Genomic DNA, 24567 nt, shown 5'->3' on the forward strand with positions numbered 1-24567 from the left:
CCAGGCTCCTCAGATCACCACTATTTCATAACCATGCCTATCTTCCCTCCCTCCCTTCCTCCCTCTTTCCTTCCTTCCTTCCATCCATCCATCCATCCATCTGTCCATCCATCCATCCATCCCTTCTTCCCTATGGATCAAGGCTTGCTGTCCATAAATGCATGGGTGTGTGCCCATTCATTGGAGCACAGTCAACCCACAACAGACCATACATCCCTCTTAAAGAAAACTGACCCTCCTCCCCAAGCAACCATCAGCTATCAATAGCCCAATACTCAGACCAAGAAGGTTAGTGATACCCCTCACAGGGTGTGCACATAGGTGACCAGCTAAGGGCATCCAGGCAAGGAATCAGATGATCTGAAAGGTGGCAGCATTTGGTGGCCCATACACACTCATCTTGTCATCTGGACCTCCTTTACTGCCACCTAGCTACACATGCATGTGGTGCTGGTTGGGTTTCTGTGAACCTGACACAAACTAGTGTTATCTGGGAAGAGGGAACCTCAACTGAGAAAATGCCTCCATCATATTGGCCTGTAGGCAAATCTGTAGGGCATTTTTTTAAAAAATGATTGATGTAGAAGGGACCAACCCATTGCTGATGGTGCCATCCCTGGACTGGTGGTCCTGGGTTCTATAAGAAAGCAGGCTAAGCCAGCCATGAGGAGCAAGCCAGTAAGCAGCACTCCTCCGTGGTTCTATTTCAGTTCTAGCCTCAGTGATGATAAAATAAATTGCTTTGGCCGTTATGTTATTATAGCAATAGAACACAAACTACAACACCCTGTTCAGTTCAGCCTCTTCCACACCCTGGGCAGCCAGGAGTTAATCTGTTTCTGAATAGAGACTCTATCTTTCAGCATTGGAGCAGGCCCAGGGAGATGAGCCAGGGGTTACAAGAAAGTCCAGAATGCATTGCTCTTCATTCACCCTCTCCAGCTTCCGCCTCTCTAGACTTCCCATAGTCTCTTTGATGATCATACACTGCTGTTTGATCATGGGGTGGGGGCGGGGCCATCAGCAAAGCAACACTTGGCCTGGGTGAGGAGGAGAGGAAGCTCTTCTGAAGGCAGAAATGTGTATGTTGAATTGTGTGAGAGCGACCACAATTGAGCACTAAATTTAGTATGAGCTTCCTGGAAATGGGGTACAAAGGGAACCGGGTGGGGCATGCGATTGTTGTCGGACGAAGTAAGCATCCAGTTTAATCCATAGGCATGAATGTTTCGGGGTAGTAAGTAATTCCAAGAGGGATATTTATATAAGGAATGCTTTCCATTGCCGGTTTGTGAGACTTGCACTAATGTTCTTTGAAGGTGACATTTGCAGAGCCTCAGTAAGAGCTCTGCAATAATGGGTCTTGACTTACAGAAGTCTTTCCTGTGGGCAGCTGAGCTGATGTGGTCCAGGTAAATTGCTTTGTGGTGATTTCACTTTGTGAAGTGAGAGAACATTAGTAACTTGAAAAATTGTGGATTTAGTCTGTCTTGTTCTAACACCAGCTGCCTCAGCAATGCTTCTGGGAAGTTCTGGATAACAGTCAAGGGCAAGCAATGTGATGGATGGATGGTACCTGAGGCTCTGAGGTCTTGTCCTGTGACTGGAGAGTGACACATGGCCTGTTACAAAGACTAGGAACTTTACTCAGGCCTTGTCCCGGTGGGTGGTACTCCATTGTTGACATTTTATTTAATTTTTTATTAGATTTATTTATTTATATTTATCTGTTGTGTAGAGGAGTGCATGCACTATAGTGTGTTGGGGCCAGAGAACCACGTGTAGGAGTCTGTTCTTCTCTTTCCATCACATAGGACAAACCTTGTCAGGTTTGATGGCAAGTGTCTTTACTAGCTGAGCTATCTCACCAGCTGGGTTTTCCTTCCTCCCCTTTCCCTCTCCCCGTCCCCTTCTCTCTCCCTTTTTTCTGGTTCAGACTCAGGTTTCCCTTTTGTGAATGACTGCTTCAGGGTGGCCACCCAAGAACGATCACAAATGCCAGCTCACTGATTAGAAGTGTAGTGAGTTTCTTCCTAGCTTGTGCAGCAGATGCCCATGTGGGATCACACACATGAATTAGTTAGACAAGCATTCCCTTTTTCATATATATAATTTTTCTTATTTTACATATCGATCCCAGTTCCTTCTCCCTCTCTCCCTCTCTCCCTCCCATGCTCCCTGACCCTCCTTTCATACCCCCCCCCACTTCATGGTGAGGGTGATGCCTTCCAGGAGGGATCATCAAAATCTGTGAAGTCATTTGGAGTAGGGACTAGGCCCTCCCTCCTGTCTCTAGGCTAAGGGAGTATCCCTTCATGGGGAATGTGTTCCCAAAGTCATTTCGTGCACCAGGGATACATCCTGGTTCCACTGTCAGAGGGCCCTTAGGCCTTCTAACTGAGAACCATGTTCAGAGGTCTGAGTTGGTCCAATGCTTGTTTCCCAGCTATCAGTCTGGGGGTTCATGAGCTCCCCCTTGTTCACGTCAGCTGTCTCTGTGGGTTCCTGTAGTCTGCCTTGACCCCCCCTTTTTTAAATCATTCCTCCCTCTGCAGCTGGATTCCAGGAGATCAGCTCAGTGTTTAGCTATTGTTTCTGTTTCCATCAGCTACTTGATGAGGGCTCTATGGTGGTATATAAGTTAGTTATCAATCTCATCATCAGGGAAGGACATATAAGGTAACCTTTCCACTGTTGCTCAGATTGTTAGTTGGGGGTCATCCTTGTAGGTCTCTGGACATTTCTCTAGAGTCAGTTTTCTCTTCAGACCCATAACAGTTCCCTGTATTATGGTATATCTTCTCTCTCTCTCTCTCTCTCTCTCTCTCTCTCTCTCTCTCATCTATCCATCCTTCGACTCAATTTTCCTGGTCCCACATGTTCTCCTCTCCTCCCCTTCTCTTTCTCCTAACTCCTTCTTCACTCACTGCTCCCCCCCCCCCCAATATGCTCAGGAGATCTTGTTCCTTTCGCCTTCTGTGAGGGACCTTGTAAGAATCTCTTAGGTTCCTTCCTGTATCCTAGCTTCTCTGGCAGTGTGAATAATAGGCTGGTGATCCTTTGCTCTATATCTACAATCCTTATATGAGTGAGTGCATACCATGTTCCTCTTCTTCTGCATTCCCTTTTTCATTCAAGGCACTGCTTTGCAGAAGTATTAACTGTGAGGACAAAGTGAGATGTGTGTATAAGGCACTCAACACAATGCCTAAGGCATTGCAGCTGCTCACTTCAGGGTAGCTGCTTTGTTCTGTTTAGTTGGGTTTTTTAAATAATTTATTGACTTATTTAATGTTCATTGATGTTTTGCCTGCATGTATGTCTGTGAGAGGGTGTGGAGAAGCCCTGGCGTTACAGATAGCTGTGAGCTGCTATGTGGATACTGGGAATTGAACCTGGGTTTCCTGGAAGAACAGACAGTGCTCTTAAGTGCTGAGCCATCTCTCCAGCCACAATTGGGTTGAGTTTTGAGACTGAGTCTTGTTCTTTTGTTTTTTGTTTGTGTTGCAGCAAGGCTGGATGCCTTTGCATCCACATCTTTCTAGTCCCTTGTCTCTATGGATAGCCTGCACCTTTGCCTGCATCTGTTTTCATTAAGGTCCAGTCACCAGAACAGCAGATTGTGCTCCTGGTGTCAGGGGGTCTGTGGTTTTGCAGGAGAATAAAAGGAAACTTCTCTTTCCTTTTCTTTCTCTCTGACTATGTCTAAAGTCTATTTGTGCTTTTGGCCACAACTGCACACAAGAATGGTATTCAGAGAACGTTTTATAACAGCAGATTTTTTCCCTTTTTGGAGCCATGATTGACAGCTGGAAGCTGTCATGATATAGGCCCACACAGCTCTTTACTGCTGTTGGCTTCAGGTGGAAAAGAAAACAATGCACCTTCTTTCCTTGCCCCTTCATTTTGTTCCCCAGGCTTTCCTGCACTTAGTTCTTGCCAAGAACTATTTCATGGAGCTGGTATTTGAACTCAGGGCCTCATGCTTGTTAAGTGAGTTTTCTACCACTGAGCTGCATCCTCAGTGTGGAGCTTTAAGGTAGCTTCTAGAGGTCAGGTCTTAAGTACCTCTGGAAAGTTTCCCAATGGAAGGAAGCTCTCAGCCAGACATCTATGAGCAGACCATGTGTTCTAACCTATGGTATATATCTGAATCTTTGAGGCTCTGACAGTTATCTGAGGGCAGCCACCTGTTTCATGGATCAGGGAAAAAAAAAGGTTCCCAGCCTAGAGTCTTTGTTCTCCTGGAGTGCCTGCTCAAGTATTACACTGGTTTGAAGACATCACTCTAAAGCTTAGTGAGATGAAGTAACAATAATGAAGTCTGTGAGCTTCTAGGTGAAATTAAGTAAAATCCCTGGAGCAGTAATGCATTCTCCTGTTGGTTAGTAGTTCTGTCAATGAATGTAGTTGGATGGCTTTTCAAAGCATAAGCTTTATTTATGGTGGCCACGATTTAGGAACTAGTAAGGAGGCTTTGGGGGTGACCATTGGGAACTACTGTCCTAGGCTGTGTCTTGACTGTGTTCTGCCAGCCCCAGTGCTGACTGAGGGACTGCACACCCTCTACGGGCTCAAAATTGGTTCACAGTATGGACTGGGTTCAAATAGCATTTGAACAAAAGGGTTACAGTGCTTAAAGCAAACCGGCAGCAGTAGCCTTATCACGGTGGCCTGTGTTGTAGAATTCCTACAGCAACTGTGGAATGCAGTTCCTCTATAGAAAACAAGATAGATTATTTCTTTGGGTTTCTCCTGACTTCCTTTTAGCTTGCATAGAAAGCTTAGCTCGTGTATGGTGAGTGAACTAACTGTGTCTCTAGCCAGCTCTGAGAGACTTAGAACTGGTGAGGAGAAAATGAAGGAGGGTCTCCTAGTTGCACTTACTTGTATCATCATGTTACAAGAGTCTACTTTGTATCATATCCATGGTATTCAGATACACATCTGAATTCAGATACACATCAAACATAATAAGTATATTTGTACCTACATTAGCCATTCAAGTAGTTTTGAAGCACATTTTCTTCTGTTTTAGCATCTGGAAGTATAAAGAATGTTAACAACTCCACCGATCCCCAAAGCCCATCAGTCACCCAGACAAAGATTACACATGTCACCAACACATTCGCTAATGGTGTCCCAAGAATGCTCCGGTCTTTGACTGTCAGTGTGGAACCTATAAACGAGAGAGAGAGTTTCCATGAGCATTCCAGAATTGCCATAACTTCAGCCTCAGTCCATTCTTCACCTTCTGTGGTTGACTCAAGGACAGACAGCAGACTGACTGAGAGTCTAGGAGATGGAGAAGGCATTGAGCCATCTGCAGAAAATGGACTTGGACTTCCATCCATACACTGGCAAAGTGATTCCCCCAGTAAGTAGTTCACCTTTATTTGAATTGTGGGCATTTTATATAATTGGGCGTTCTTAGGGAGTCTCCTTGAGACCATTTGCAGTCTGAAGAAAAGTGTCCCTGATGACATCAGATCCTTGTCTGCTCTATCCCAAGATTGTATTTTTATCTTTGGTTGTGAACAAATGCCAGGCCTAAGATGAGAACACCAAGATGTGGAGGGCTTAAGTAAAGCAAACACAGCTTTCTCAGGAGAGTGGAGACCTCAGCCTCGGGACTCTCTCAGTTTGATCCGTCTTCATTCTATAATGTCATCTTTAAAGTGAGACCCTGACCTGCTCCTCACAGCTGGTGGCTTCAGTGATTTTATGTATAGATCATCTTTATAAATAAGTTGTCAGACATAAATATATTTCCCAAATGCATAGCTTGGCTTACTCCTTATAGTTTATTTTATTGTACATCAGAAGTAGAAGAATGTTTATCAATGTTCCAGTTGGTTTTTAGGAAAACTCTCTGCCTACAGTATTTATGCACATTGAACTTGCTGGATGTAATGACTGCTCCCTTGAACTACTTTTCAAGGGATAGAGAAACACTCAAGCCTATAAATTACTGTTTGCTCATGCTGTTCTCAAGTCTCCTGTCCATAACTTTTATTTTCAATATTTCTATAATGAAGACATCCAATAATTTTAGAAAAATTTAGAACATGGTGAAGCTTACAGGGTGGCCCATATAAACACTTGGCTGAGGGAAGCTTGCCTTAGAGGGACTCCATCTTAGTTGTTAAGCATCTTTTCTGGGTCCACTAATGGCCTCCCCTCCCCCCAATATCTTACAGCCTTTGGAGGACATCAGCTTGCCAGCAGCTGGGAACTGGGAAATGGAAGTGCCATACCTCTGACTGAGACGGCGTTTAGGTCAGTCCCCTCCATTGGTGGTGGAGAGAGCACAGGACAGTGGTTCCCCAGTGAGAGCAAAACATCTACAGATACAGCAGAGAGCTCCGATTTGCATCCAGACGTTGGGAGCACGCGGGGTTTGACACAGTTCGCACACACTGCACAACAGCCCCGAAATGGTGGCTCGGGGTTGGGTGGGAAGAGTTACTCAGAGCCTTCATCTACATCTTCCTCGGAAAGTCTGGATTCCTCAGCACCACATGAAGGACATTCAAGTGAGTTCTTACCTCGTGGAAGTATACCACAGGGACTTAGGGTGTGTCTGCTCCTATGACCTTCTAAAGCCTGCATTAGGAAAGTAATTGTACTGGTCCCAGGCCATTCTTTTAGCTGGTTAATACAAGTATGCCTACATGTCCCATCCTTTTTGGTACATCCCAACTCTCTCTCTAGGGTGTATGCATATGCGTAAATGTGTGTGCAGGTGTGCAAGGGCACACATGCAAATGGAGGCCATCGGTCAGCCTCCGGTATGTACTTCAGAAGCTATCCGCTTCATTCTTTAGACAAGTCTCTCACTTAGATTTGGGGCTCACTAATTAAATAAGGCTGCCCCCATGTCCTGGAGCTTACAGGTACTTGTGGCCATGCTCAGCTTTTTAATTGAGTGTTAGGATTTGAACTCCAGTCTCATACTTGCACAGCAAAGCTTTTGATGCCACCTCACCTCCCCTTCCTCATATAGAATGGTGGGGGGGCTTCTGTGTCCATGCCCTCTCATGGTGTATAGCCTGCCCCAAACCCCGATACCTCCTCGTCACAGAACTTCTGGACATTTCCTGTGGAAGCAATCTTATCATATATGGACTTTTTGTGTATTTAACTTTACATGGCCTCAAGATTCACCAAGCATGCATTTGTCTTTCTGAATGATGTTCCATCAGGGATCCACTATTATTAATAGTGTCCCTATGATTGTTCAGGAACACATTTTATTCTGTCTTGGAATTACACGGGAATTACAATAGTTACAAGTTATACAGTAGTATCTTGTTTTTCAAGACAGTGTTTCCTCTGTGTAACAGCCTTCCCTGTCCTGAACTTGCTCTGTAGCCCAGGCTGGCCTCCAACTCACAGTGATCCACCTGCCTCTGCCTTCTTAGTGCTGGGTTTAAAGGTATGAGCCACGACCATTGCCTGGCTAGTAGTATCCTTTTTAAGCTTTTGAGAAACTCCCAAACTATTTTCCAAAGTGTGTGTGTGTGTGTGTGTGTGCACATATGTGTAGATGATGGTATAAATGTGCATTTCCCAGTTCATTATCCTAGTAATAATGAACATCTATTCATACAATCCTTCCACGTGTATATCTTCTTTGAAGATACCTATTTGAATATTTTGACTGTTTAAAAATTAAGCTATCATTTTGCTCATTGAGTATAAAGGGTTTTGGAGTTTTGTTTGTTTGTTTTGTATATTCTGGACTCTAATTCCTTTTGATTTGTGTAATTTGTGGCCACTTTCTCCCATTTTGTGATTTGTAAGTTTGTACTTTTTAAAGTATTTATTTTTACTTTATGTGCATTTGGGTTATGCCTGGATTTGTGTTTATGTGAGAGTGTCAGATGGCCTGGAGCTGAAGTTACAACAGTTGTGGGCTGCCATGTGGGAGCTGGAGGAGCAGCCAGTGCTCTTAACCGCTGAGCCATCTCTCTAGCCTGTCATTCTTACTTTATGATGATATTATTGGAGAATGAATGTTTTTAACTTTGGTGAAGTCTAATACGAACATTTTAGAACATTTGGCATTTGTTTTGTGGGCCTTTGTTGTTGTTTTATTTTCTTTAAATAGTGATTTTGAGTAAATTTTGTAAACAGTTCCTAGTGCCTTTTATCATCATAAAGTAGGTGCTAGTTAAAGCAAGCATGCTTGTTAAGACATTTCTGACAGATTTAAATTCTTACCTACCCAGCTGCTAATAACTCCCCATTTCTTCCATATGAGAATCCTCATCGATGAAGGCAAATCACAGCTTATTATTACACCTGTAACATGCAAAAGTGTCTGAGCATGAAAGAATCGAGCACATGTGTGAGCCTGGTGTGGTGGTACATGCCTTGTAAATCCAGACTTGGGGCAGAGGCAGGTGGATTTCTGAGATCAAGGCCTGCCTAGTCTACAGAGCAATAGGACATCCAGGGCTACACAGAGAAAAGAAAGGGAAAAAGAAAGAGCAAATGTGTGAGGAGAAAATGTCCGGTCTTTTATTTCTTGCCTGGGAAGTACCGTTTTCCACCCTCAGCACTACTGGCCCAGGATTTTTACCTTCTCAAAGTGAGACCATAGTTCTTCTCCCAGGGCCACCCAGAGTTGTGAGGCTTGAATTGAGGGCATTGTGCACACTAGGCAACACATGCTAAAGCTGTGCTGAGTCCCTAGCACGGTCTTTGGTTCTATAGCTTTTCCCTTTTACATCTCTCAGTACACCTCTCCGCAGGTAATGTTGCATTGATCCATGTGGAAAATGTGATTTCATTGTGATCAGACTTTAATGAGGCTGAAGGGGTGGAGGGAGATGGGTCAACCATTAAGAGCACTTGCTGCTTTTTGCAGAGGACCTTAATTTGGTTCCTAGCACCCACATAAGGCAACTTCCAACCTCATATAATCCCAACTCCAAAGTATCTGCTGCCATCTCCTGGCCTCTATGGACACCTGCACCCATATGTACATATGCACACATGCACATACACATAATTTAAATTTTTAAGTTCTCTTTTAAAGCTAGATAAGGAGTAGCCTCACACCTGAAATTAACTCAGTATGGATTAGTATACTGCTTTCTCTCTTTGCCTCTGAATCAGCCCAAAGCTGACTAATTATGACACCTGCCTTGGATAACTCTCAGTCTGCCCAATTCATGGTTCAGATTCAGCTGTTTCAGGCTATGATCCATCCCTCTGTTGGGCCTATAACCCTGATGTGATTGTTTGCCTGCCTCAGTTTCACTTGTAGAGTATATAAGATCTCTCAGCCAATATCTTTTCCTTTTGCTCACAAAATTATTTCAGAGGTTGGGACACTTACATCTATGCTAGATGACTGGGCACCCAGGTGTCTCCCAAGTCCTTCAGTATGCCTTAGGCCACCTTTGTGGTTCCTGGCTCACTGTTGCTCTGGAACTGTCTGAGTGCTCATTTCCAAGTGAAGGTTCTTTTCTGGGCCAGGATAGGAAGCCTGGGGAAGCCAGAGCTCTTCAAACCAGGTCTCTTCAAACCAGGTCTCTAGCAGCTTCTGTTTCTCTTGGTGTTTGATAGTGTCAAACAGTGACAAACAGGACCCTGTAATGTCCCAGGCCCAGGGCAGGCCCCACGCATCGGGACCCTTGGTGATGACCCTTGTAACAGCTCTCAGCCTGGGTTCTGAGGGTCTTAACCTTGAAGGCATGACTCTCTTTCCAGAAATTTGGTGTCCAGAGCCTTCAGAGCCTCTTCATTGGCTCTTTACAACTTTTATTAGTTCCTCGTTCTCTTTTGTGCTCTCTGCTTCTCTTCTCCTTGCTCCGGCCACTCTGCTCCAGGTGCCTACCCCTGTCAGAATCGTGGGTGGGAAGCCTGGGTGCAATCGGGGGCACCTTGTAGGAACTGGGTGCTGGGTGCTGCCGGAATTACTCAGGCACAAGAATCTGTTCCCACTGACTGGCAGGTGGGATCCCACAGACAGGTGGGATCAGCAGGCAGTCTGCTGCTATGCCCAGCTCTCACCATGTCCACTGCCAGGAGTTCCAAGGCTTCCCACTTTTCAGAAACTAAAACAGCAGTTGCAGAGGGGTGCTGAATCTGTGCACCAGGAAGCCAGGCCTGGGGCTTGAGAACCTGAATGGAGGCACAAGCCGTACGGATCATTTCCAAGCCAATGGGGTCTCTGTAGGCTGCCCAAGAGTGAGTGTGTGCACTCAAGTGGCCCGCTGGCAATGCTGGGTGGTGTGCCGGGCCCCATCACTGTGACTCTAAGATCTTCAGCTGTCTAGATGGAGCCTGACCACCATAAAATTTAAAACATAAACATTTAAATAAATAGGGTTTTTAAAGGATTTATTTTATTCATGTGTATTTGTACATAGCCACATGAGTTTGGACGTGTGTTTATCATTTCTGAAAAGGATTTACTTGGTAATCTAATAATATAAGCTATTTCTAAATTTAGCATACAACATATACGCTTCCAAAGGAGAGAAAGGGTATGTATTTATGTGGTACCTTCCCTATTCCAATAAAATAGAACAACATTAAAAATAAAAACAGGACTTGGAGTTGGTAGTGATACCTTTAATCCCAGCAATGGGGATACAGAGGCTGGCAGATCTCTGTGACTTTGAAGCCAGCCTGGTCTACAGAGTGAGTTCTGAAACAGCCAAGGCTACACAGAAAAAACCCTGTCTCGAAAACAAACAAACAAAAACCAGATAAACACGTAAATGAAAATAAAACAGGGCCAGCAGGATGGCTCCATGGGTAGAGGTACTTGGCGTCAAGCCGAATGATATGAATTCCATCCCCAGAGCCCAAACAGTGGAAGGAGAGAATGGACTCCACAAAATCTCTTAAGTTTCCCACTCCCGCTGTGGCATGTGCACTCCCCACATAAATATAGAAATATAGAATAAGGAATAAACAACACCAACCAAGCCCACCCTCAGCCTCCATGCTATGTTGTTGTTGTTGTCATTGGTTTGTTTTCGAGGCAGGGTTTCTCTGTGTAGCCTTGGCTGCCCTAGAACTCACTTTGTACACCAGGCTGACCTTAAACTCCTAATAATAATCTGCCTGCCTCTGCCTGGTATTAAAGGTGTGCACCACCACTGCCCAACATCCATGCTTTTTTTTTTTTTTTTTTTTTTTTTTTTTTGACCCATGGTAACTGATGCTCCACAGGCCAAGCCCTGAACTTGCTACCAACTTCCCTGATAGAACTTCCCCTGATTCTTATATTGTATCACTGAGCAGAAATCCAGTATTCTGGCTCCTTTGGCTGGAGTAACACTCCTTATGGTGAGTTCAGGACACCCGAACAGAGAGGTGTCAGCCCTGTGGTCACAGGTAAAGAGCCCTAAGGAAGCCTCTGGGCCCCAGTGGCCTGGGATGTGAAGCTAAAAGCCCTGTCCCTGCATTTACCTCTCTTTCCTGCAGCTCCAGAAGATGGTGCGCTGCTGAGTGACAGCTCAGACCTGGCAGAGAGCACTTCTGAGGCACGAGCCCTGCACACCCACACGTCTGCAATGCTCACCCGGAGTGGGGAGCGCACCCTGCGGTCCCTTGACATCCCGCGCACTGCAACCCGCCCTGTGCACCCCACTCAGCGTGGGAATGTGACAGAGCACTCGGGCCTGCTGTCCCAGGCACCTACCCTTGGAGGTGTGTCTTCCCACTGCCGCATTCCCTGTAGATCGCTTCTCAGTCCCGGGATGGTTGTGTTGGCTGGCAACCCAAAAAGTAGCTTACTGCTCATTAGGAAAAGAACCTTCTAGGTTCTCCACCGCAGGAAGCACTCCCACCCCCATCGCCTTGTGCTTGTTTGAGGTATGAGGGTTGATGTCTGCCTGAAAGGTTTAAAATAAAGCAGAGTGGTAACTGTGGTTAAAGTCATCTCCTGGGAAGAAATACCTCATTACAGTGTGGAAAGTTGGGAGCATTTTCCATTTTTCCATTCGATAATGGCAATTACTGTTTAGGATCTTGGGAGCTTTTCCATGGCAATTTGCTTTTATTAAAAAAGGGCATGAGGAAAGGCTTTGGAAATGCTCCCTGTTTTTAGGCTCCTCGCTTCTCCGTTATTCCCACTTATGTTACTATAGCTGCTCCTCACAGGAGGGGTCCTCTCTGAGCCACCCCTGTTTTAGCCTTCTGGGATCATCCTCACTGAGAGTGCTTCTCAGGAAAAATCACCTCTCAGAGACAGTGTCTCCCTCACTTAAGTTCAAGGATAAGTCATGGCAAATATTTTCCAGTGCCCATCTCAAAGATTTCTTGTTTACTTGACCCAACTTTGTCTTTTCTCTTTGTAGTCCCTGGACTTAGCTATGGTCAAGAGCGCGGCTCAGACGATGAACAGAGGACCTCCAGTGGCCACACAGACCACGCCTATGCTTCATCTGCTTTCACCAAAGGAGAACGGGCATTACTGTCCATTACAGAAAACTCTTCCTCCTCAGACACCAGCGAGAGCTCAACCTCTTCCATTAAGACCTCAGACTCTCCATACTTAGACTTTTCTTCATCTCAGGCTAAAGGAAGTAACGTGTCCTCCTATGATGGCGAACCTGTTCAGTCTTCCACCGAGTCCCTGGTTCTGCATACATCCAGCCTTCCATCCTATACATCCACTGTTAATGGGTCAAACAACTTGGTTCTTGATGCCAGTACTAAGTCAATTGAGGACCCATCTGATTCAGGAGTCCCATCACCTCTCCCATCAGCGCCGCAGCCCCACCAGTTTTTATCAACCTTACCGTCAACTCGGTCTCCTATGCAGCAGCTAAAGTCTACCTCCGAGACAGCCACGCCTTCGTCATCCTCACTGTCACCTTTGCCCATCTCCTTGATGGTGTCAACCCTTGCCCCACACTCTGTCTCACAAACAGACTTCCCCACGTTCATCATCTACCCTAGTCCCACACAGGGCAAGGGAACCACGTGTAACGTCGGTCCAGATGTCAACAGTGGAATCAGCCATTGCAGTGTTCCCCGGCAACCAAACAGCAGACCCCAAGAACCAGAGCACCCCACAGCAAGAGAAAACCATCACAGAAGCCAAGTCGCCAAGCCTGGTGCCTCTGCCCACAGACCCCGCCAAAGCAGTAACAATGAGCCTCCCTGCAGGGACCCCTGGTCCCCAGCCTTCATGGGGTTCCCCACAGAGCCAGCCCTTTCAGACACAAGCACCACCTTAGCCCGGATGTCTCCAGCTTTGACGTCTTCTGTTTCCCACACTACTCACGCTCCTGTGACCAGTCCCAACACCCCAAGCATGGAAACTTTGACCTCAGGCACTGTCGTCGTGCACACGACCCCTGAGAAACAGCACCAACCAACCAACCCTGACATTCTAGTGCCACCAACCTCGCCGGAAGGGGTCGTCACCACAGAAGGGAACCAGGTGCATGTGGACCCTACCACTCCGTCTATCCCTCTGACCACTACACCCACATCAGCAGAAGTGACCACAAAGCTCAGCCAGGCAGAAGAGGCCAGCCCAGTTTCACATTTTCTCAGAACATCTTCACCTCAAACTCCAGATGTTTCTACAGCTGAAATATTGACTTCCAAATACACCACCTTTGCTGCTCAGAGCACCCCAGAGTCACCAGCAGCATTGTCCCCTCCGACCTCAGGTAAGTGCACCTTAAAAACACACATCAACTGCTACAGCCCCATCCAGCCTGGGTCTATGCGAATGTGTCGGTGCTTGAAAGTGTCTGTTGGATGGTCTAGAATGACTCCCGTTGAAATACAAAGCATGAAATGTGAGCAGTGTGAGCCTAATGGTCTCCTAATAACCCCCTCCCAAGTCACATGACCCTTTCTGAAGAAAGCGAAGGAGGACACTTTGGTCCTGTGTGACATGCATAGAAGATATAACTGTAGCCTTTCATGCCCTGTTATTGTCCAAGCTTTGCAAGCATGCCTTTGACTCATCTCAGGTCAGAGCTAGGCATAGATGTGGGTTTGGACAATGGGGGAACTGCAAAAGCAGTGTTATCAGGGCTAGGATGCAGAAAGGGGGCAGAGCGCTTGCCTAACATGTGCATAGTCTCCAGCAAGTTTTCTACCAAAGAAAGCCTTAGGTGGTCTGTTAGAGGTAGGGCTGGGCTGAATGCCTACTCTCCAGCTGCTCTCCATGCAGGGAGGCCCAGAGTTCTTTGTCTCCATGATGCTAGTTGGTAACCAGGGGACATGTAAACCAAAGGATGCTCAGCAAACCTCTTCCTAGTGGCCGTTTGACCAGAGTTTCTTTACCTTGTGCATAAAGTTATCTGTATGGCTGTATTGAAGGTGCCTGTCTAAGGAAAGAAAGCCAGCCCAGGGCAAAGAAAGGTACAGGCACAGCAGGGTGTGGTGCTCACAATGTACCTGTAGTTGACCCAGACTCAGTAAGGAAGAACTGCTGATGAAGAAGGCGAGGCAGATGCCATCTTAAGTGAGAGGGAAATGTTGTGGTACAGCAGTGGTCTCAGTTAGTGGTACAATTTCAGTTTGTCAGTGAAGATGAACCTGGGGAGGGTCAGGGCCATAACCTACCTCTACTGATAGTCTTCAGTGCTCCCTTCTCAGCAACCTGAGTGTGTCTGGGAAGGAAAAGATGATTGCATCTCCAGAAAAGTCATTTCCACTGGTTCAATACCAGGTTCAGCAGACTCCGTTAAAGCTGATACAGTCCCTGTGGGTGAGTGTTTGCAGCATAGTCAGTCACTGGAGACTATAGAATTATATAATGGACACCATGTTTAACTATACAGATGCTCTGCTCATACAGGTGATGCTAGGTAACACTTGAAGTATAGGGCTGGAGTATTTCTGCCTAGAGTGCACACTGTTCTTGTAGTGCCCCTGACTTTGGTTCCCAGCACCCACATGAAGCAACTCGAGCTCCAGGAGATGCACTGCCTCCTCCTGGCCTCTATAAGCAGTGCACCCATGTACTCATACCCATCCCCCACACGCATATAATTTCAGAATAAGTTTCAACAATAGCTGTGAAGAGTAAGGTTGCCATGTTTAGAGCGGCCCACCTGTTTCAGATTATTCTTTTGAAGGCCCTAGCTCTATTCCCTTTCCCTTGTTCCCAGTGGTTTCCTCCCTGCAAATGATGATGCTGTTTTGTAGACTTCAGGCTTTTCTGAGAGTGTTTCAAAACCCCCGTATGAAACAGGCATTTCACAATTGGAATGTGACCATTCTAATTATATACAGTCAAACAGGGTGAGCATCCTGCAACATAGAATGAGTAAGGTGCCAAGGCAACATTCAAGTTTACCCATAAAGGCCCTCATGACATCAGATGGGGCCCGTTTATGTATAGGGAGAGAAAGGGCTGACCATGTGACCCTGTAATCTTAGCACTTGGGAGGCAGAGACAAGAGTATCAGTTCACTGCCATCCTAGTCTACCTAGGAGTTTGAGACCAACATGAGCTACATGAGACCCTGACTCAAAAAGTAAAGGAAAAGGAGAAGGTGTTGCAGTGTTAAACTGATAATATTCTCAATGGCATACAATCTGTGAAGGCCAGGTTAAATTTCAAGACGTGAGGAAGCTGAACATGGTGGTGAGTGTGTATAATCCTGGGCTATATAATTAATTTGGAGGCCAGCCTGGGCTATATGAGACCATCTCAAAATAAAACAAAACAACAAAAAGCATAGCAACTACAAGTATGTATGTTTCAAGATTTTCAGATAAAGGTTTCTGTAGTTTGCATAAAATCCAGGAAAAAAGTAAGCCATTCATATATGTGTATTTGTCTACACATAGAGTGAATCTTGGAGCAAGCAGGATACATTGACTAGGGAGTCTTTCCACCTTAAAATATGCTTTAAGTTGACATTCACTGAGTCTGGTAGAATTTTCTAAGTATCAGTCCTGAATAGAGTGGCCTGTAAGAAGCATTAATATCCATGCTTGTATTTGGGGACCTAGTCATCTAGAAATATGAACACAAGCTAGTATCAGTGCCCAGTTTCATCACCTCTGTCTTCGCACCTCTTGGGACCCTGTTCTATTTTAGGAGTGTGATTTTCCAGGGCAAGCAAACAAACATAGGCGAGAACCAAATATCAGCTGTGAGAATGAGATGTTTCCCAGGGTTGCTCTGACATTGCCTGTGTTATTCCCGCCGTGTGTTCAGTCAACAGCTGTACTGTGAACCCTTGTCTTCATGCTGGTGAATGCATCGTGGACCTCACTGGTCACGGGTATCGATGTGTATGCCCACCTGCCTGGCAAGGGGACAACTGCAGTGTGGGTAAGAGAGACGGAAACATTTATTATCATGTTACCTTGGGTTGTCTGGCTATTCAATAAGATCCTTTTTGTGGGGTTGACAGCACATACTTGCAGAGGACCAAAGTTTGGGTACTGTCACCCGTATCAGGCAGTTCACAACTACCTGTCATTTTAGCTGCAGTCGAATTGGACACCTCTGGCCTCTGCAGGCATCTGCATTCGTGTGTTCACACACATACACATAATTAAAAACCAATCATTTTTAAAAGAACCTTTTTCTTCTAGAGTGTGCAAGGGTAAGGTTTTTAGTTTCATAGTCTTGCTTGAGTGTTGGCATGCTGGTCTGTTGTATGTGGTGATATGAAGGACCACAGCATGATACAGGCCTGGTTCTACTCCATGGCCTCTCTGAACCCCTGTAACACTGGGCCATCTACAGCTCCCTAAAGATGCCTACACTCTCCTGCCCCAGGCATTCACTCTGCTGGTTCCTCAACTTGGAGCACAGCCTCCTCCCAAAGACATCCCTTTAGTCTTATTTATATTTAAATAGTATTTAATTCACCCCTACATCAAAATCTATTATTTCTGCTAGGCATGTCTTTAATCCCAGCACCCAGGAGCCAGAAATAGTGGGTTCTGTGTGAGTTCAAGACCACCCTGGTCTACATGGTGAGTTCAGGCCAGCCAGGGATAAAAGGATGGGACCCTGTCTCAAAACAATAACAACAAAAGCCAACAACAAACTAGATCTGTGTACAGCTCTGCACATTCAAACCCTGCCTTGTATTCTAGTTAACTCTTCATATGGCTGCCTCTGCCCTGACAGGTAGTCATCCCCTTGAGGACAAGGGTGGTTTCCTGCTCCTTTTATACCACACTCCCCAAGAGTTCCACTGGGTTCTTAGGACACATTGGATTGTCACTCTTTGTCTGCCATCCCATCAACGTGCTCTTGTTTGTCCTCCTCTGCAGATGTGGACGAATGCCTCTCCAGCCCCTGTCCTCCCTAGCCATGTGCAACAATACTCAGGGATCATTCACCTGCAGATGCCCAGTCGGGTATCAGTTGGAGAAAGGAATATGCAATCTGGGTAAGAGAGCTAAGTCTGTCTTAGAACTTATTGACTGCTTTTCTTCCTAATCAAAGCCAATCTTTTTTTTTTTTTTTTTTTGAGATATAAAATTCAGGACAATGGAAGGAAGTGAAACACAGTGCCTATTATTCTAACACTTGGAGACACAATACTTAGCTTCACAATTTGTTTAAATTGTTTAAATGTTCTGTTTAAATTCAAGATATATCCATAAGTATATCCCTCTTATTAAACAGTTCAAATACTGTAATGCCTGCAAAATATGCTTATTTATGCACAACATTTACTTGTTCAACCATTCTACCCTGTAGTTAAGGTGGGAAAAAAAAACCCAAAAGGATATTCTGATGACATAGATGTTTTGTAATTTTAAACTGAGAAAAGAGTAAAATTCTGACTGCCATCTGTGTGCACACATTCTTCTTGTTTTAAAAAGTGACCATCAAAGTCATCAAGTTGTTAGCCACAGACAGATAGATATATGTTGACGCAGCTGCTACCAGGATCTGGCTACCATATTGGTCATATTTTGTTCCTCATTTCAAATTCATTCTTCATCTTATAGGTTAAAAAGCAAATCAGCAAACCCAGTGAGAACTAAGGCTCTTTAGAGAGGCTCAGCAGCCAGGCTTGGGTCACCGCTGATGAGTCCTGGTCCCCAGCCCGCAGTTCTTTCTAAAGAGGGTGTGCGTTGTAAGAGCATTCCTGTACACAGGGCGTGGCCCTTGTTAGGTTGCTGAATGTAATACCTTACTTGCTGAAGGAACGAGAATGAGAAATACTGTTTCAAAGCTGTGGAAAGGAAACCATTGGCCTCTGTTTGTTGGTGTCACGCCTTAGGCACACCTGCTCAGTCCATATTTTTGAAAGAACAAATGTCTGTGTTTTCTGCAAGTACTGTCTGCATGAATTCCTATTACCCATAAGCAGAAGGGGCTTCTTAAGGCTGGCACTTTCCTAAAGTAAGAATTTTGAAAACTCTTTGAAATACAAGAATTTGGCGTTATTTTAGAAAGAAAAAAATTCTACAGATCTAGCCATGAGTCAAAATCAAGAATTCCTCTTATTGTCATAGTTTACATGCATTTGGGTAACGTGTCTCTTGTAGCCACGCCCTATGAGGAACTAGAGAGACTGTGCAGTTGGAAGGATGAAGGAGATGAGAATATTTTCAGTTCTCTTTGTGTTGTGAAGCCCGGTGCGTGGGAAGTACAATTGGCAGCAGGTTTCAAACGCCTGGCTTCAGGCTCTCAGCCACCACCTGCAACACACAGCCAGGACCTCTGTTTCCTCATCTGTAAAATCAGATTACAGTCTGCTCCACTTCTCACTGGAGGTTTTGGGATTGTCCAATAAAATGATCTGTTTGAGCAAGCGCTGAGTGTGGTAAAGAGCCATCCAGATGGGAGGCAGCATTCACCAGACGGGACGCTAGGACAACAAACTGCCCTCAGTGCAGACTAGTAGTTATAGGTCACTAGTGAAATCAGCAGTTAAACTGAGATAAGAAATCTGTTTTAGGCCAGTGAGAGGGTTCAGCAGGTGAAGGCACCTGCTGACAAATTTGACCACCTGAATTTGAGTCCTGGGGCCTGCATGATAGAGAGAGAGAACCAGTTCCTGCAAGCTGTTCTCATTTTCACACTGGTACTCTGGCACATGAATACATACACATGCACACACACATACACAAAGCACACTCAAAGTAAATAAATGTAATAATTTTTTTAAAATACCTGTCTTAAAGCTAGATGATGTGACTGCAGCCATGGAAGCTGGCTTGAATACATGGACTGTATTAGAAACACAGACACATCTGTGTCTTTCTACAATGTCAGAATTTATTGAGTAACAATAAATTCACAGGCTACTTCAATTTCATTTGCTATAATCTGCCAAGTTATTCTGATTTCCCTTGATAACTGGCCATTGGCAAGCATAGATTCTTTTTATTGCAAATTTAATTACTAATATTAACTCTGAGATCACACACACATCTATCTCTGTGTGTGTGTGTGTGTGTGGTGGTGTGTGTGTGTGTGTGTGTGTGTGTGTGTGTGTGTGTGTGTATGGTGGTGGTACATACACACCTTTAATCCCAGCACTTGGGAGACAGGAAAGCAGATCTAAAGTTCAAGGCCAGCCCGGTCTACAGAGTGAGTTCCAGGACAGCCAGGCCTCCACAGAGAAACCCACAGAGAACCCCTGTCTCAAAAAACCTAAATAAATAAATGCCTTCAGCAAATTCCTTCTCAGAAAGAGGCCAGGGTTTGGGAGCAGGCAATTTCTCCCCGAAGGCACATTCAGAAACTTCTGTGTGTCTATCCCTTATCCTGTGCATATTTCTATATGGCAAGTCTGGATTTGAACCTGGGCATGTGAACCGTGGAGATGACTGGGTCAGGTGACTGTCCTGAAAGCTTGTGTTCAGAGTTTCCCACAGGTAGCACAGATGGGAGGAATGAGGTTCAATTGTGCCAAAGCCATCTTTCCCTTTTCAAGTTATTTGGCTTCATTGTTCATAAACATCACAGGAACATGCAAATTAGAGCATGCTGAAATGCCTTCCCTTGGCCAAGAGTGTTTTCAAAGAGCTGCCTGCTGTTCAGAAAGAGTCCTAAGCAGCTGGCTTCACTGAACTGTAGAATAAGCAAAAGGATGTTAAATAAGGATTAGGGGCTTTAGACAGTTAACTCTAAGATGTTAGATGTTTTCCCTGGCTCATTTGCTGGCCTTTCCTCTTAATTCAGCATGCAGGCTCTGTGTTTTGGGTTACTTTTCTTCCATCCAGAGGGAAAGATATGAATTTAATATAATGAAAGATAAGAGCCAGGTCTAAAAACAGGCTGTGAAGGCAGGGTTTAAATGAGTCCACCAGTACTAATTTTTGATTGTCTGCCCATTTTCAGGTCCCATTCCCCTCAGAGCCAATCAGCACTAGAATTTTGTTTTATGAGTGAAATGGACCTTAAAAATGGGAATGCTTGCCCCATTTCTGGACCCAGCGGTGTTTCAAATGTGGGTTGTTTTCACTGTGTGGTTGCTAATTGTAGAATCTTTAGCACCTTGGGGTCTACATCTACTACAAATGTTTGCCCTGCTCCTTGGTTACCTTTTAGAAGAGGAAGGTGTGGTCTTCACCCCCAAGAAGATTCATACAGATATCCTATATGGGAATAAAGCTGGCCATCCCAGAGGTTTGCACAGCTTGTGTTGGGTCTCTCTATTGTATGGCTTAACAGGCAACATTTTCCTCTTCAGTTAGAACCTTCGTGACTGAGTTTAAATTAAAGAAGGCTTTTCTCAATACTACTGTGGAAAACCATTCCGACATTCACGAGGTTGAAAACGAGCTCGCTCAAACAGTAAGTCTCCCGAAAGGACTCTTCACGCTCACCCTTTGTTTTCTAGACCAGATTTTGTTCAGAAATGGACACCAGTCAGGGTCATCTATATCCCCCAGACTTGGTTTTGTTCTTAGAAGAGAAAGTTCAAAGTGAGAAGTATCCTGGAAATAGAAGGTGGTGGGATTTGCGGTGTCTGGGAAGAATGATGCTTCAGATACACAGTCCCTATCTGCTAGGCTTTCTTTTTCACATGCAAGTGCATAGTTAACAGACATGGTAATGTGGAAAGATCCAGAAAACTCTCATGTCCCATCCACTGTTGTCACCCTATTGACCTTCTCTCCCTGTTTTCAGAGCTTAGAAAGGTCACTCTTTCTCCTTGAAAGATACTAGTGGCCTGCTACTAATTCCATTAGCTGGGCTTATGAGCTCACAGTGAAAATTATCAGGGCCTTAGATGTTGTTCTTTCCCCCTTTGCTATTATTTCTAAAAAGAAAAAATGGAGAAAAAGAAATAAAACGAAACTCAATATATTTTGTTCTCCACTGCTGCCCAACTCAAAGATTTGGTGTTTGGGAACTGAAATTTGTCATTGTACTAAGTTAGAGATGAAATTAAATTAAATTGAACTTGCTATTACATTAAATTGGAGTTCATATATTAGCCAGGAATAGGTCTGTGGGTTGTATTTGTATTTTAATTCCATTTCTATGTCTAGTGAGCATTTAATGTGTGACGGGGACTATGTCAAATGCTCAGTCCTGTAAGAGGGTAGGTGACACATTTTCAGATGGAAGACTGGGAGGCTGTAGAAGTTGGCATTGTCTGAGTCCACACCAAGTAGAAGCGAGTTGAAAGCAACCCCCTAGGTCACCTGTATTACTCGCACTAACTGCAAGTTTGGATCTTTCTAAGAGCACTCTAAATTTCACTAATTTACTAGGAAGACCCACATATTGGAGGCCAGTATCCTCATATGTGTGGTTAATTGCACTAAAGGGACTTAAATTAAAATTGCCCACTGGGTGATGTGCTTGGGGCAGAGTCTGGGGATCCCAAATGCAGTGCTTCTAGCTGCTCTGTCCCTGTGGTGTTACTGACATTGTTGGTATCTCCTGGCAACTATATGGAGTACTGCCAACCACAGTGCTCACCTGTGTCTGGTGGTGTCTGAAACATTTATTTGAGCTTTGCCATATATAAACGTGGTTGACTCCCCATATGACTGACTTCAGTCCCTAGACCCAGAGTTCCCTCCATTGTTCGCATGGCTAGCGATAGGGACTATGCCGGACACTCTGGCATGGCACCAGAGTCCCAGCTCTGTAAATCGTTAGTATCAAGAAGGCCACTGTGAGGCTTAGAAACTGCCTTGCAAGGGCAGAGGCATGACCTCTCTCACCAAAAGAAGATTCATTGTTCTACCATTGCTGCTTCCTGGTTGTCTCATAGGTAGACATTCTCTTATTACATAGTGTAGAGGATTAGCGCCCTGGGCAAAAGTATAGTCCTTCATGTTACACTGTACTAAGCAACTTGCCTAAATATTTCTTGTTTGTTTGGCCAAATATCACCATATAAAACACTGAGCCATGACACACCTAACCCCAACTAACTTAAAGAATTAAACAGCCATTGGGAACATCACTAGTGTGAGCTTTCCCAAAAACGGCATTCTGTCCTTACCTGGAGAAAACGTTACTAATAAAGCAACAATGATAAGCCATTGCTCTTAGAATATAAAGTAATAACATACAAAGCTGCAAACCATTTGGTAGCATCCCATGCTTGATAACATCCCATCTAAGTCAAGGGGCTCTGGAACATAGCCTTTGAAGACAGGTGGGTCTGTCTGGGATGAGATTATTGAGACACTCTGCTCCATAAAAGGGATCTCCAGGCTGGGGAGGGCTGCTAGGGAGGCCCAGCTTGGCTGTGGAGGCTGCTAGGGGAGGCCCAGCTTGCCTGTGGAGGCTGCCAAGGAGGCAGGTACAATGCTTTATGTGGATGAGGTCTTTCTGTTCTCTCTGGGGCACACGGCAAACACATAGCTCTTAATTTGTTCTCAACAAAAGAGCTCTTGACCCACATCATGTAACTTCCCACAGAGAGCCTTTCTGAGGAAGACCTATCTTTGAGTGAGGTCAGCTCATTGAGGAGCCTGTGGGGCCCATCAGACCTGGGGAGCTGAGAGGAGCTGGGGGCCTTTCCAGAGAGCTTGCTCGCTATGCAGAATCCAAATAAACAGTTGCCTAGGTCTTTTGAAACCCTGGGTCTTAGATGGGATTGTCTCCTTTGAAGATGTTTTGTTTCTCTGAACATCCTTTCCTGCCGAGATTCCCTCACTATCTGCCCTACTCCCTTTGTTCTCGGGGAACAACAGAAAGATATTCAGGAGGGGAACACAGGCTACATTGCTTTGGGTAAAGCTGCCTGCTGATAACTTGATGGCTAGAAACTACCTATTTTATCCTGAAAATAGGAAATTGGTTCTTGGTTCAGGGATTTTATTTGACAGCCCTGTTCTTTGTTTCAGTTAAACTTGTGTTTTTCAACGTTGCCTGGGTATATCCGATCTACAGTAGGTGTGTCTAGGTAAGAAACAGAATTTCTTTTGCTTGTGAACCAGTCAGTGGAATAGGGGGGCCATTCCCACATGGGTGATCAAAATGAAGGCAGTCCCTGTTTTATTACCACTCCACTGGGTAACCCAAGGCCAAGGTCACTGGACCTGTGGGCTCTCCTTTCACAGGAGAATGGCAGTAACATTTACTTGTAAACTGCCTGGGGCCCACATGTCACCTTTGGTCAGTTAAGGCCTCACTTACCAACTTTGTTCACAGAGAGCCTAGTACACTGGCGATCTCACTGCAGTCCACCTTTGCCCTGGCCTCCAATGTGACACTATTTGACCTGGCTGACGGAATCCAGAAATATGTCAATTCCTGCAGGTCCTCTGCCGAAGTCTGCCAGATCTTGGGGTCTCAGAGACGAATCTTCAGAGGTAAGGAGAGATTCCTCTAGGACTCACATAGAATGGGAAGACATGGCACGTGTTCAGGGTTCAGGCAAGCTCTTTCACAGAGCATACTTTAGAAGATCTGACACGCAGGCCTTCATGATACTCAGATGCACACAGATCTGTCTGCGCATGGCCTTTCGGCATCTAGTCCTTGGCATCGGCTCCTTCTGTTTCTTCTGTACAGTGCTGGGGTGAGAAGATGCTACGGGAGCTTACTCCTGTTTCCTAGGGAAACAGAAAGTGACAAATACAGTGTGCAGGCTTACCAATGACCCATCAACCTTCATATGGTGATTACTAAGAAAAAACAAAGACCCCTGTGTGGTGTTACCTGTCTTTTGTTTGCTCCCTATCATTAAAACATGATGATCCAAGAGTGCACAGCAGGATGCTCCCAGGATGCCATAATGATGAGGGTCTCCCTTCCTTAGTTCTTTTTTTGTCAGAGGCTCTTGCCTTGTGTTATGGTAAGGCCAATGAAGAAGGTGATTAAAGGCAATTCTGGAAGGCACACTTGTGTCTTGTGGGGATAATTTTACATCTGGGAGAGGAAAACCTGCTGGAATCAGAAGTGCCTCTAGGCAAAGAGAGCTAGTCCCTGCTGGCGCATTGTAAGTGATCAAAGTGGACTCTGGTTAGTTTGCTGTACCACTGGATGAGGGCTGGCAAAGGAAGGAGAGCCGAGGCTAAGCCTCCCCATCTGGCATCCAGATGTTAGACATAAACTGAAGGTATCGGGTTTTGATGCTATATCCGCTGGTTGGTCTAGGATATTCCCAGTAGGTCAGGATTTTGTAACTGCTGGTCCAGGGGCTTTCCTTGCATGAGCAAGTGCAC

At 45.1% G+C, this 24567-nt stretch overlaps 1 protein-coding gene across 1 annotated transcript in view; it reads left to right on the top strand.

Annotated features, from left to right (window-relative positions):
- LOC127226652 (protein HEG homolog 1-like) overlaps positions 1-24567 on the top strand; it is a 52746-nt gene that overhangs the window by 25313 nt on the left and 2866 nt on the right. Inside the window, 12 exon segments of the mRNA XM_051190719.1 lie at positions 5039-5377; positions 6201-6536; positions 11452-11676; positions 12327-12907; positions 12909-13140; positions 13143-13652; positions 16166-16282; positions 17239-17271; positions 17274-17357; positions 20622-20725; positions 23245-23303; positions 23552-23712. Coding sequence (XP_051046676.1) covers positions 5039-5377; positions 6201-6536; positions 11452-11676; positions 12327-12907; positions 12909-13140; positions 13143-13652; positions 16166-16282; positions 17239-17271; positions 17274-17357; positions 20622-20725; positions 23245-23303; positions 23552-23712 — 2781 coding nt within the window.

The sequence above is a fragment of the Phodopus roborovskii genome, unplaced genomic scaffold (genome assembly GCF_943737965.1).
Source record: "Phodopus roborovskii unplaced genomic scaffold, PHOROB, whole genome shotgun sequence".
NCBI classification, from domain to species: Eukaryota; Metazoa; Chordata; class Mammalia; order Rodentia; family Cricetidae; genus Phodopus; species Phodopus roborovskii.